Source organism: Eurytemora carolleeae, unplaced genomic scaffold, assembly GCF_000591075.1.
Source record: "Eurytemora carolleeae unplaced genomic scaffold, Eaff_2.0 scaffold851, whole genome shotgun sequence".
Lineage (NCBI taxonomy): Eukaryota > Metazoa > Arthropoda > Copepoda > Calanoida > Temoridae > Eurytemora > Eurytemora carolleeae.
Window position 1 is genome coordinate 35,447 of NW_019396745.1, and position 14,570 is coordinate 50,016.

The window sequence follows — 14,570 nt, forward strand, 5'->3', positions numbered from 1 at the left end:
TACGTGATGTCTCCTATAGTCACGGTAATAAAATATCTAATATTTAGTTTAAAGTTTCCATTTCTCGGGTTCTAACTCTTATTTCCAAAATGTATAAAACTAAAGAAAATGTTAAACTGTGTTTCCCTGCCACCAGGAAAGGTTCTTGTTGGATTAAATCTGCAGAAATTTAAGATTTAGCCATATTTGCTGGTTCTTAACCATGGAATGGTTATGGTTTAGGATAAAGTATCAAACCCCCCTCTATATCCCTCTTCTATCTTCTGGTATATCAGATTTGGCAGCCTTCAAACCTCCACAGATGGTTGTTCACTTTTATGGAATGTTCTTGAATCAATGATCAGTCAAGCTTGTCTCTTACCTCTCATCGGTTGGAAGAGGGGTTGGGGACATCTATTTCAGGTCAGAATTATAAATCATTCAGTAAATTCCTAATTTTCATTTAAATTTGATTGGTTGAATTAAGTTTGACTGGAGTGCTTGCATGCATTGAAATTCCTGGAAAAAGTTTCTAGTAAAGGGAATAGTTGACGTTAAATTTGAAGTTACCCTTCAAGCCAAGAGTTTACAAACTTTTTAAAGTAAATGCATGATCTTAATTTTTTATTAAAACAATTATCTGTTTTTCTTGTTGATCTGTGTTGTAAAAATCCACGAGTCGTTTAAAAAACTTTATTCTTATGCGCATCTTCCTCTCATGATTTGGATATTATGTCTGTAAAGGGTTACATTTGTGAGCTGGTTTTCGTATTGTTTAGGTCGCGTCGGAGAGAGCATCGCCGACTCCTACCTCACCAAACGACGACGAGTTGCTCTTTTGTGAAAGTAAAAATAAATGACAAATTTTTTAGATATGTTTTATATTAGAATTTTTTAGTTTAGAATTGAATAGTAAAATTTATAATAAAAAAATGTAAAATGTTATTCAATAAAAAGATTGTGATCAGCAATTGTCACAATTCTTATCAGTATGGCTCACAAGTTCGAAACTTTCAAATTTGCAACCTGATGGTGTAAACCTTTGCCATTTTAAACTTAGATTTTCTGATATCACAGAATTCATAGTTTGAGCTGTAAAAAAATATGGATTAGAAAATCAGAGTTTGTGGCAAAGAGAATGAATTCCTTTAAAGGGACTGTAAAGGAAAAATGAAAGGGGGTATAGGCTGAAAGCTAATCACTTTAGCTCTCGATCGCGACCCATGTAAGTTTTATCTTATGTTCCTGTCTCGAGAAATTGATATAAATCTGTGATAAAATTATACGAAAATTCATATATGTAAAATTTTGAAAATTTTAAACTTAAATCACGTGACCAGAACTATCACCAATGACAGAGCAGTATACTGGTCACGTGTCTCCGCCTGTATCACGTGACCACTTTACTGCACTGCCATTGGTGGAATTTCTGGTCAAGAAATACGGACTTAAAAATAATATTATGAATTAAATCTATTAAAAATAGAAATAACAAATATAAAATTAGAATTGGAGTAAACGTAAGTTACAATTAGCTTTCTCTGGGATATCATCGTTTTCAGATTGGTTGCTTATATACTTGCTGAATTTTATCTATCTAAACCCACTACTTTTATACAAAATTGTATATATATTAATTTTTGTATAAATTTGACAAAGTTGTATATCAATTTCTAGAGATAGGAACATCAGATATAACTTTCATGGGTCGCGATCGAGAGCTAAAGTGATTAGCCTTTCAGCCTATACCCCCTTTCATTTTTCCTTTACAGTCCCTTTAAAAGAACATTTTCCCGCCCCCCCCCCCCCTCCTCTATGAAGGACACTGACACATTCGTACATGCGTAAAATGTTTGGGTTCGTATTTATCAAAATTCTCTTATCTCTTGAAACAACGGTCTGTTTAAACCCAGGCTGAGATAAATATATCCTAAACCTATCTCATATTCTTCAAGTTTACAACAAACCTGAACTTATGGTTTACATGAATATTTTATCTAGAAACACAGGGGTTCATATCCAACATGCTAACAACATTGTCTTGCATACACATTTATAAATATACTAACTTGGGAACCCAGTTACTCCTGCCATTTACCCGCAATTGAACGATTTTACCGGGAAACTAAATTTTCATCTTAGAATCTTCAAACCAAGCTAAGAACATTCCCAATGTTACCCAATACAAATTTGAGGCAAATCGGTCCAGGAGTTCCTGAGTTATGATCGGAAAAACGAACAGACAAACAGACAAACAGAGATTACAACTTTATATATTTCTTTGCATCTAACAAACGTCATGATGACGGTTAAGTTTGTTGTGGGAACTCCCTAGAACGCAGAAAAGGTTAAGATTTTTGGCCGATTGGAATTCAAGGATGTCACTCAAATTAAATTTTTTTTTTTAAATTTAGAAAATTTTCAATCTAAACAGGTAAATCTGCTAAAAAGTTCGTTCTCATGTGTTTATAGAAACAAAAACAAAAATGCTGGTAGATAAAGCAACTTATAAAGCCAAATAGAGGCGGCCCGGAAGCTATGATACATAAATGATTTTTAAACAATAAGCTGATTCATCAAACAAAAGAGGCCAATGTTTGTTTACAATAAGTGTACTGCAGGTTCTGTTCTGTAATCAATTTATAAAATAATCATATATGCTTAAATTTTTTTCCAATGTGAGATTTATTGACTATGCGTGTTGTGGTGAGTGGATCCTAAAGAACTATTTAGATATGAAAAAATATCATGAACGTATCAGTTTTATTTATTGTAGAATAGGATGATAACTCAAACAAGTTAGACCTAGTTGTATTGTAAGGGAAACCACCTAGTTGTATTGTAAGGGAAACCACCTATTTGTATTGTAAGGGAAACCACCTAGTTGTATTGTAAGGGAAACCACAATCATATCGAGGAGCAACATAGTTTAAACGCATCTTTGGAATAATTTGCAGACATCTCTACATAATTAACGTGCCATACATATTTATTGTTTATTGTGTAGTGTTTTCTGTTCATTTTGTCCTGATTTACTGTGTATGGTGTACTTTTTTCTGTTTATTATGTAATGTTTTCTGTTTATTGTGTATATTTTTCTATTTACTGTATACTGATATTCTCTGTTTATTGTGTACTGTTTTCTGTTAATTGTGTACTGTTTCATGTTCATTGTGTACTGTTTTCTGTTTCTTGCTACTGTGTTCTCATTATTATGTGATGTTTTCTGTGTATTTTGTGCTGTGTTCTGTTTATAATCTACTGTTTTCTGCTTATTGTGTACTGTTTTCTGTCTTTTGTTCACTGTTTTCTGTTAACTGTGCAATGTTTTCAGTTAATTATTCCCTGTTTTATGTTCTTTGTAAACTGTTTTATGTACTTTTAATGTTTTCTGCTTATTTTGTACAGTTTTCTGCTTATTTTGTACTGTTTTCTTCTTATTTTGTACTGTTTTCTTCTTATTTTGTACTGTTTTCTGCTTATTTTGTACTGTTTTCTGCTTATTTTGTAGTGCTTTCTGCTTATTTGTAAAGTTTTATGCTTATTTTGTACTGTTTTCTGCTTATTTCATACTGTTTTCTGCTAATTTTGTACTGTTTTCTGCTTATTTTGTACTGCTTTCTGCTTATTTCGTACTGTTTTCTGTTTTTTTTTGTGCTGCTTTCTGCTTATTTCGTACTGTTTTCTGTTTTTTTTGTATTGTTTTCTGCTTATTTTGTACTGTTTGCTGCTTATTTTGTGTTTTCTTCTTTTTGTGTACTGTTTGCTGCTTATTTTATACTGTTTACTATGTACAGTTTACTGTGTACTGTGTACTGTGAACTTTGTTGATGTACTAACCTAGAACTTGAAGAGTGTTTGTTTGTAGAACAGGTTCCCCCGAGTTTTCTACTTCACAAATATAGTTGCCAGCATCATCCCTGTTCAGATGTTTTATCTCAAGGTTTATGCCATCCACTCCACCTGCAGTAGTTAACTTAAAGGGAACGTCATCGTAATTTGAAGCATGCACAATGGTACCCTTTAAACCTTAATCTGAGTAACAACCAGAAAGTTTTCTTCGCTTTGTATTTATATTTGTATTACACTGACATATCATTAACCCGCATATAAGTTTTAAGAATGAACCACATTAGGATAATACAAATTTTTAGAGAGAAAACCAGGCGGTTTATGCTGTTAGTTAAAAAAAAACAACGACGTTACTCACAAATGACGAGACTTAACGCTGACCTAAAACTGTAAACGACAATTTAAAATCAATATTTGGTTAACTGTGCGCGTCACAAATCAATATTTGGTTAACTGTGCGCGTCACAAATTAAGTTATCCAACAGTATATTAAATGCGTTGGCCCCGAAATCATGTAAAAATTAAAAATAATCAAAATCCGCACAATCATCAAATTCGTTCAGGGTGTTTCATGAAACATGAGAGTTGGTGAATAGTTCTTCCATATACTTTATGAGATATTAAAGACTTTTTGCATTTTATTTCGTGACATTTTTTTACTCAGATATATTTTGCTATAATATTACTACCAAGTGATGTTTTTATTATTCTCTTTGGTATCAAAGAACTTAACAAAGTATAGAAGAAGACATCTAAACTATTCATCAAATGTCATGTTTCGTGGGACACCCTTTCTCTTTTGCTATAAAGCTTATCAAATATCCGATGTTATAAATTAATCTAAGGTTTCTATTTTTTACTAACCTATTAGAGCCATTCTCTTATCTTTTCTAATCATCCCCATTCCAGCACTGATTATTCGGTCCGGCTGTTTCCACACAATGATGGAGTCTCCTAAAAAAGAAAGAAAAATAGAAAGTACAATCTTACAGATTACCTTTTGTCACAAAAACCGGTTTTGTAAAGTTCATTTATGGAGTAGTTGGTGCATGTACCAGACCAAACCGGTTTTAACTGTACTGTATACTGTGGTGTTGCTCACACTACTCACACAATGATAACCAAGCCTGGAATTGTTGGTTTCGATACTTAGTTCCTAACTAATTAAAAAACGTTCAAAAATATTTTTAAAATAGTAATGCACAATATCGTGTTAAATTTTAATCATTATATTTAAAGGTTAATTTAAGTTTAATTTCACTTTCAGAACTAAATTTTCCATTTCTACAGAATTCCAGGTTTATGTGAGTCTGAAGATATGTGTGGTTATATTAAACAAATTGCTGTATTTTATCTATGTACATTTATACACCAGCCTAATATAGTATCTACATAAATATTCATTGAACGTATGTACATTGTATTTAAATGTCTGTATTCTCTTCTTAAAAGAAAGCGAAAGAAAACAGTTTTGAATATTTATATTTCCATTTTTACAACATTTATTTCTAACCCAACAGACTGAAAAATGTCAAAATGGTTAGAAACTCAAGATTTCTTTAATCTATCATGTAAAAATGTGTTTACATTTTTTACAGTTGAATTTGAAATTTCATTTGTTCAACAGTATTTACAGTACAACACAATGTTAACAAATTGTCGTAAAAAGGAAAATTGTATCAAAGAGACTATTAAAGGGAATGTTCGCGAAAAATGTAAGGATGTTTAGGCTGATATCGAATTAAATTTTAAATTGATTGTTTCTAATTTTACAGTCATCTGTAGCGTATATAGGGAAAAATGATTAAAAACGTCTTATCCTGCAAAGATCGTAAGACCCATACAAATCCACGATCTGTATTATTCAACTAAGATAAGAAATACGTATATTTTTGATAAAGTGCAAATAAATATATAGTTTTGCAGTTTTTGTGTCTCAACTAACAGATATCAACAAGTTATATGCAATATCGGTTTCAATAAGTTGTCCTATCTATGAAACGTCCCAACACCCGTTTTTAAACTGTAAAAAGTTTTAAACTATAAAAAATATCCTTCATTGTTTCTGCTGTATAAACGTGCAAGTCATTTATATAAAAAACCAGAATTATAAATAATCAATTTTAGCTAAAATAAAGACATTATTAATTTTCTGTCAGACAAAAATATACCGTAAATTAAGCATCATTTGAAATTACATATTCATTTCCTTTCAAGGGTATTCTTGTTCAAAACTAGATAAAGCTAAATTTCAATCATAAAAAGGCTCATTTATAATGTTTTATACTTTGTTAACTATAAAGCATGTATTATGCATTAATAATTACAGTAATGGATATAAAATTACACCGTTATGCATATTAAATGGATCAAAGCTATAATATTTACACTTTAACCCTCTAGAAGTAAGACAAATTATTCCATGTATTTCAGGTTTAAAGAGACTGTATTCCATGTATTTCAGGTTTAAAGAGACTGTATTCCATGTATTTCAGGTTTAAAGAGACTGTATTCCTAGTATTTCAGGTTTAAAGAGACTGTATTCCATGTATTTCAGGTTTAAAGAGACTGTGTTCCATGTATTTCAGGTTTAAAGAGACTGTATTCCATGTATTTCAGGTTAAAAGAGACTGTATTCCATGTATTTCAGGTTGAAAGAAACTGTATTCCATGTATTTCAGGTTTAAAGAGACTGTATTCCATGTATTTCAGGTTTAAGGAGACTGTTAGCGTAATTTCAAGTAAATCTCCATGCAGAGATTGCAATGCCCGATTTACAACAGTGCCCTTAAATGCTTTGTCTGACCAAGCATGCGTAAGATATCCATGCTTATAATTTGATTATTTTCATTCGTGGGTTCTCTGTAAGAGAGATATGCGCATTTATACTGCAGAAAAATATAAAGGAATTCTCAGAATTTGCCACTTATAAAATCTTGATAAAATAATTTTAATCAAATAAAGGGTTTAAGGGTACCGATGAAGAAAAACAAATGCTGGATCTATCTACTGAGACATGTCAAATTTTATATTTTGCGGAAAATTCAAAATAAACGTTTTGCAGTGAAGATAATAATAATAGTCATTAATTTATCACAGTGTAATCTAATGTTGTGTTATACTTTATGATATTCTCTACGTATGTCATACTTTATGTGATTGTTTAACTCTCGCTGCTTTAAAAAGCAGATAGAAATTCCAAAATAATATGTGTTTAAAACACTCTTTGGAAATCGATGAACGAGAGAAAATATAGTTGAATTAGCGCTAACTAGTTCAACTTCTTCTCTATAGTTGAATTAATGCTGCCTAGTTCAACTTTTTCTCTATAGTTGAAATAGCGCTATCTAGTTCAACTTCTTCTCTATAGTTGAATTTGCGCTACCTAGTTCAACTTCTTCTCTATAGTTGAATTAGCGCTATCTAGTTCTACTTCTTCTCTATAGTTGAATTAGCGCTAACTAGTTTAACTTCTTCTCTATAGTTGAATTTGCGCTACCTAGTTCAACTTCTTCTCTATAGTTGAATTAGCGCTATCTAGTTCAACTTCTTCTCTATAGTTGAATTAGCGCTACCTAGATCAACTTCTTCTCAATAGTTGAATTAGCGCTACCTAGTTCAACTTCTTCTCGATATTCATTTAATCTGATCTCAGTATGGTAATAAACATTTATGCAGATGTGCACACAGAAGAGCAAATTAATAAAGGTGCCAGCAAATATATAAACAATGAACGGATTTGGCAAACAATCAAAAGAAATGGAAAAGGTTTAATTTATGATGTTGTTCTTGGTATTATGTTGGAGGAGGTTTTGGCTGTGATCTTTCTCAAAATAATTTTTCTTTTTTCTAGGCAGGTTGAATCAGAGGTGTATTCAGGGGGGGCTATGGGGGCTCCCTAAACAAATTAAGCCACCCTGGACGAATTATTGTATATACCCATGGGTTGCATGTAGGTGGGGATGGTGCAGGGTGGGGAGGGATTAGAAAGGGCGTGTGGGAGGCAACATAGATTTAGTCTGCTTATAGATAGTCTCATCAATTTTTGACTTTGAAGTTTCATAGCGCCCTAAGTTTAGATTTTAACGCTCTAACTAACTTTTCTGTAGCCCTTTACATATACATTTTAGCACTATAAGGCACTTATTGTTAGCTTTGGTTTCTTAGAAGTAATTGGCAAAATTCTCAACAATTTAAGCTTGATAACGTGAGACCATTAAATCGCAGTGGAGATATAGAAGAAGATATTTTACCAAGATTATTAACTTTACAGAGAAGTAAAGCTGTTGTCCCAAGCTCCTCCTTGTAAACCCTAGGTCCTGACTTGAAGGTTGGAGGTATCCTAGATCCTGGATCCTTTATCTTATTTCTCCTGGTTCCACCAGACTCAACTCCAGAGCCCAAATATTCACTACTATTACTCATGTCTAGATAACACATTAAGTTATAATCAGAGTATCAAAATTTAGGAATCATTGTAAAACCATTCTGAACAATGTAAACAGTGTTAATCGATGAAAAAATACATATTTCAAAATTTTGTTTCCTTTTACAACTATATTCTGTAGTAAAATGTGATACAAAAACATTTTGTAAAAAAAATAATTGAATATGTCATTACGCACATTCTTTCATGGTTTCATTATTTTGAAATGTTTATAGGTGATCAATACAATTAACGTTTATACAATTTCATACTTGATTTAGATTTAAATTTATAATTTTAGCGAGATTTCAAGTGCCTGTGTTATTATAACTCTAGAAAAGTAAATATTTTTGCATTGATATGACCATGCTAAAATATTACAAGTCAGCACAAAAAAGTACTTTTAGGATTTTAAATTTTTCTAAAAAAAGAGAAAACTATTGAAATGATGAATATTTTGCATTAAAAAGCTTGTTTAAGTTTACTAGATAAGAAAACTTATATTGCTGGAACAGATAAGACTGTAATTTCCTCCTTCCAGGGGATTAAAAGAATTAGGTGGGAGGGGAGAGGGAGCGAGGAGGAGGTGTGCGAGGGGGGGAAGGGGATTGACTGAACACACTAATTTGACAATCCGTACAAAGCAAATTGGTTTTCTCATTTACCAGACACCAGAGGTTAAAGATAAATAAAACTATCAGAAACCTTGAGAATCAGAAAACTGTATCAACAGATTGAAATGATGCTGAGTTGTCCGATATTATATTCATAAAATAATCTAATATTTTGTAATATTTCTTCTGGAAGGTTAGAAAATTGGCAAAAAATATCACAATATTCTAAACTATGTCTGGGAGGGGAGGGATCAAATTGTTGAACCCTCCCCCCTCCTCCCTTTTAAAAAATATTCATTAGATTTCCCATTCCTATAAAATAAATTTCAATAATAATGTTTAACTGTTTACTTACTGAAGGGCAATATGAGAATGAAGATTATGAAAACTTGGACAAAGTTGGTTGAAACTTCTCTTCTCAGGTTTAGTTCTGCCAGCATCCTAGGATACAATATAGGTTTAATGTACTAGCATCCTAGGATACAATATAGGTTTAATCTACTATCATCCTAGGATACAATATAGGTTTAATATACTAGCATCCTAGGATACAATATAGGTTTAATATACTAGCAACCTAGGATACAATATAGGTTTAATATACTAGCATCCTAGGATGCAATTTAGGTTTAATCTGCCAGCATCCTAGGATACAATATAGGTTTAATCTACTAGCATCCTAGGATTCAATATAGGTTTAATCTACTAGCATTCTAGAATACAATATAGGTTTAATATAGATATAGATTTTGAATATATTTACAGAATTGGAGGGAATAGTTTTACATTGTATTTTGTATTAGATAATCTAGTATTTAAAGCTCCCAGAGGAAATCAGACTTATGTAATTGCAATTTCATTTTTTGGAAATTACCCTCCAGAATTTGAGTCCTTTAGGTCATCGTTAAAGTGATTTTTTTCCCTAATCAATTTTGTTAAATCTTTTTTATAAAGGGAATGTAGGCGCAATTCTAAGTGACCCTTCCGCTGATTGATAACATGGAAGATAGAGTGTTTTTTTTTGGGGCTTGAAAAGTGCTTAATTCTGAAGATTTCTTTCTCGTTTCTGAAGTAAAAATACGTGCGTCAATATTGTTGGCAAACCTAAAGATGAAAATAAGCGTTTATGGGTCCGTTGTGCATAGGACATGCAACTCTATCAATAAAGGGTCACTTGAAATTATGCATACAGTCACGTTGAGGGTTAGATAAAACATAAGCAAAAAGTTGTACTAGTGTCTGGTGCTAAAAGTTAGAAATGTGTCTCATACACTTGAAGTATTTTTGCAAAATTTGCTCTATAGTGTAGTTAAGGTTTATTCAGTGAACCTTTAGCTAAAGTTTCCAGCAAGGCTTTTGTTTTTCTTCTTCTTTTATAATGAAGGAAATTAGTTTCTTTCCATTCTCCTGGAATAACCTGAACCTAAAAGAACAATGCTTGTCTTACAAACCATACAATGAAAGCATAAATGCAGAAGGAATATGAAAAGGATGGGAACAGCGTGTATTTTTTATCTTTCAAATGATTTTTGTTTTGCGTTTTATTTTTAAAATAAAGTTTACCGAAATAAATGATTAAAATTTAAAGGAACTGGGGCACAAGGTGTTCCGCGTCCATTAAGAGCTTTTAAAAAATATATTTTATATATGAAATAAAGGAAATGAGTTAGTAACACAAACTTAAAGGAATTTAGTATTTACCACAAAATTAAATTTTGTAATCTCTATATCCTTGCAACCTGATGGTCTAATCTTTGATATTTCGAACTAGGTTATTTGATCCAACAGAATTTATAGTCTGAAATATCTAAGATCTCAGAGATTGAGTTGCAAATGATACAGGGATTCAAAAATCAGAGTTTGTGCCAGAGACTCAATTCCTTTGCAAATATTTTTATCTTTGCAACCTGGTGTTATACCTTTGATATTTCAAACTTTGGTTATTTTTTCTAAATGCAGAATATTTAGTTTGAAAAATCAAAGATAATTGACATTAGGTTGAACCCACCTTTGGTCCATATTTGGTTTTAAAAGGAACTGAGTTTTTGTCACAATCTGTACTTTACTAATCTCTATATCTTTGTGACCCAATGTCGTAAAACTTTGATATTTCAAACTATGAATTCTGTTAGACCAAATAATCTAAGTTTGAAATATCAAAGGTTTACATAATCACAAGATATAGAAATTTATAGACAATTTGAGCTTGTGACAAAAACTCAGTTACTTTAAGACTAAAATGTGATTAAACGGAGGTTTAGTTTTTGTAAAAACATAACGATTTACTTTGATACACGGTACATAAATAGATATTTATAATGATGTTTTCTTTTTTGTTTATTTTTCTCTGAAGAGAAACTAATTTGTCTAGCTAAGAACTATATACAACTATCTAATTTGTCTAGTTAAGAACTGTATACAACTATCTAATTTGTCTAGTTAAGAACTGTATACAACTATCTATGAATCAAGTATTCTAAATGTTATTAAGTATGCCAAAGTACCAGGCTTAAAATCTCTGCAGACGAAATTTCAAGATGGGATTGCCAGATTCACAATATTACTCATTAAACCTTTGTCTGATGAAGATATCATAAAGATTGCCTAGTGTTTCTTTTTAAAAATTGAAGATTTTCAATTTTGGTTTCTCTATAAAAGTGACTGGGTTTATGCAGAAGAGACTTGGAATAAAATTTTAAAATTTTTACACTTTTCCAGATAAATTTTACAACTTTTCTATTTTTAAATTTTTAAATTTTTAAATTTTTATGTAACTCTTTATACAGGGTGTCCTTTTACTCTTTATACAGGGTGTCCTTTTACTCTTTATACAGGGTGTCCTTTTACTCTTTATACAGGGTGTCCTTTTATCTAACTACAGGATGTCCTTTTAATCTTGCCAATTTTCAAATTGCTGTAAATGTGTTATTGTTTAGAATTTTTCCTATCTTTAAACAAATTTGAGTAATCAAAATATGAACGTTTTGTTTTAGAACTTGATTCACTTCTTTTTCTGTAACAAGAGTTAAAAATGACCACCATTGTCTTAAATGCAAAATTCAGCTTTAGTGCAAGCGAAAATTGACAAAACTCTCAAGAGAATTTCGACCGAGTTGGCTCTGAAGAGTAAAAACTCTTCAACGAAAGGAGGTATTGACAAATTTTTAAAACTCTGAGGTAGCTCTTGACCTTGGCCATTTTCTTGCAAAGTTAGATTTATCTAAACCCCAAAGAAAGGTGAAACTGCGCGTGAAATGTTTTTTCAAAATACCGGCGTATGGGGAAACTAAATTTGTGTTTTTTTTCTGCAGTGCATATTGCAAAACGTTCAATTTACAGTTGCTCAAATCTTTTTACAGATTGTAAAAATTCCAAAAAATGACAGAGAAATAGCTGTTTAAAAATTGTCAGAATTAAACGGACACCCTGTACGTACAATGTGCATGGATTGCTATTGGGTACAAATATGATTGCTGTTATGTAGGTTGTGGAAGATCTGAGGAAACAAACAAATAAATCAATTTGAAAATTGTTCCTTTAACTTAAAATTCAATAAGAAATAATTTGTTTCAAAGTTATATAAACTACAGTTGACATTCGGATCAATCTGTATACAACTATCTAATTTGTCTAGTTAAGAACTGTATACAANAAACTAGATTCTAGCAATGAAAATAAGAACTTCTAAAATTTTCAAAAGTAGAAAAATTGAAACAAAGTGGTTTTAAGTGTCTTATCAAAACAATTTTGATGGGTAGCTTGTATTGTATTGATAGAAGAAGACAGTATATGCAAATATATGCATATTTTATAAGGTGTAGAGAAGAATCTTAAACACCAGGGGATTTAAACACTAAACAGTTTTTTTTATTTTTTGAATTTTCAATTGTTGAAAAGAAGAAAACATTGCGGCAAATGTCGCAAAACTTTGGTGACACATATCTCAATCCACAAGATTATATTGTGGCGCCTGACTTGCTTTAGTGACACATATCTTCATCCACAAGATTATAATGTGGCGCCTGATTTGCTTTAGTGACACATATCTCCATCCACAAGATTATATTGTGGCGCCTGATTTGCTTTAGTGACACATCTCAATCCACAAGATTATATTGTGGCACATGAATTGCTTTAGTGACACATATCTCCATCCACAAGATTATATTGTGGCGCCTCATTTGACCCCATCGAAGGTTTGTGAAATTATGTTCGTTCGATAGTTAAAACTTTTGGTTTTGGCAAATTTCGATAACATTTTTATTGTAATCATCTATTGAAATCAGAAAAATTCGCAACATTTTTTAACAAAATCCTATGATTATTACTAGAAAATAGTAAAGTAATAAGTAATAAGTAATATACTGATTTCTAATATATTCTATGTTTATTTGCTTTCAGTTAACACAAGAATCTACCAAAATATTTATAGCTTTCCACAAATATGTATAATTATATCAAATATATGTATATAAAAACCCAAACAACTTTTATGGTGTTTACACATTGTTCCCTGCTTTTGCAATATTCAATTATACACGGTATGCATTGTATACGGAGAAAACTGTATATTTATAATCATCAATATTTGTATTTCACTCTAGTCAGACAAATATCAAATGGGTAAAATTGTTCAATCCTAAGTATATATATCTATGATATAATGTATGCAATCAACAATTTATATATGACATATTTATAAATACAATATCGTTACCTGTATACCCTACTCCATGATATTTGATGAAGAATCCACGAACTTTTTAATTTCTTTCCTTTTTATATAAATTCTGAAATGAACTGAGGATTAATGAGTTTTAGTTTGGATTCAATTAACACATTGTGAAGAAATACTCGGCTTTTCAGAGAGATTAATGCTCAAATTTATAATTTGGACTGCCACTGTTTTATCAAACTCAATTATCATTTAATCATTTATTTCTATCAATTTATCAAGTCGACAATCATCATGTATCAAGGTTCAGTGATTGATTGATGAAACTTCTTACTTAACCATTGTTAAATAGATATTATTGGATTGCTACGAGCATGTGAAGCTAAAAATAATGATCGATTGTGACATTCTTCAGCTTTTATTAAAGTTGACTTATTTGTTGGACAGTGAGCTAAACAGTGAGCTGAACAGTGAGCTAAACAGTGAGCTGAACAGTGAGCTAAACAGTCAGCAAAACAGTGAGCTAAACAGTGAGCTAAACAGTGAGTTTAACAGTGAGCTGAACAGTGAGCTGAACAGTGAGCAAAACAGTGAGCTAAACAGTGAGTTAAACAGTGAGCTAAACAGTGAGTTAAACAGTGGGCTAAACAGTGGGCTAAACAGTGAGCTAAACAGTGAGCTAAACAGTCAGCTAAACAGTCAGCTAACTGGTGAGCTAATCAGTGAGCTAAAGAGTAAGATAAAAAAGTTTGACTTAGAGTGTACAGCTTTTATATTGATAAAAAATAATCTAAAACTATAATGTTAAATAGTCAGCGAAAACCAGAAAGCTCTGGAATAGGAAGACGACTTTATAGAAATACTTATACACCTAAAAAATCACTAATTAAGTGAAACGGGTCTATTTACACTGCACATATACTGTGTCTCGTGCTCATTGGAGTATTTAAAGGTAAAAAGTGGTTTTCCTATTTCAGAGTTTTCTGGTTATTACTGTAAGAGGTTGTTATTTTTAGAATATAAA

At 31.3% G+C, this 14,570-nt stretch overlaps 1 protein-coding gene across 3 annotated transcripts in view; it reads right to left on the bottom strand.

Moving 5' to 3' along the window:
* The window catches only part of LOC111708103 (lachesin), a 38,451-nt gene extending 24,768 nt beyond the window's left edge, over positions 1-13,683 (bottom strand). For 2 of the 3 annotated variants that reach the window (XM_023481369.1, XM_023481367.1), the window contains exons 1-6: positions 13,589-13,680; positions 10,201-10,294; positions 9,227-9,312; positions 8,085-8,258; positions 4,696-4,785; positions 3,820-3,942 (exon numbers count right to left, since the gene is read on the bottom strand). In XM_023481369.1, the coding sequence (XP_023337137.1) occupies positions 3,820-3,942; positions 4,696-4,785; positions 8,085-8,258; positions 9,227-9,311 (472 nt within the window). In that variant the 5' untranslated portion in view covers position 9,312; positions 10,201-10,294; positions 13,589-13,680. Of the gene's footprint in view, positions 1-3,819; positions 3,943-4,695; positions 4,786-8,084; positions 8,259-9,226; positions 9,313-10,200; positions 10,295-13,588 lie in introns of all 3 variants that reach the window. The other variant, XM_023481368.1, reaches the window with a different exon arrangement.
* Between the last annotated feature and the right edge of the window lie 887 nt (positions 13,684-14,570).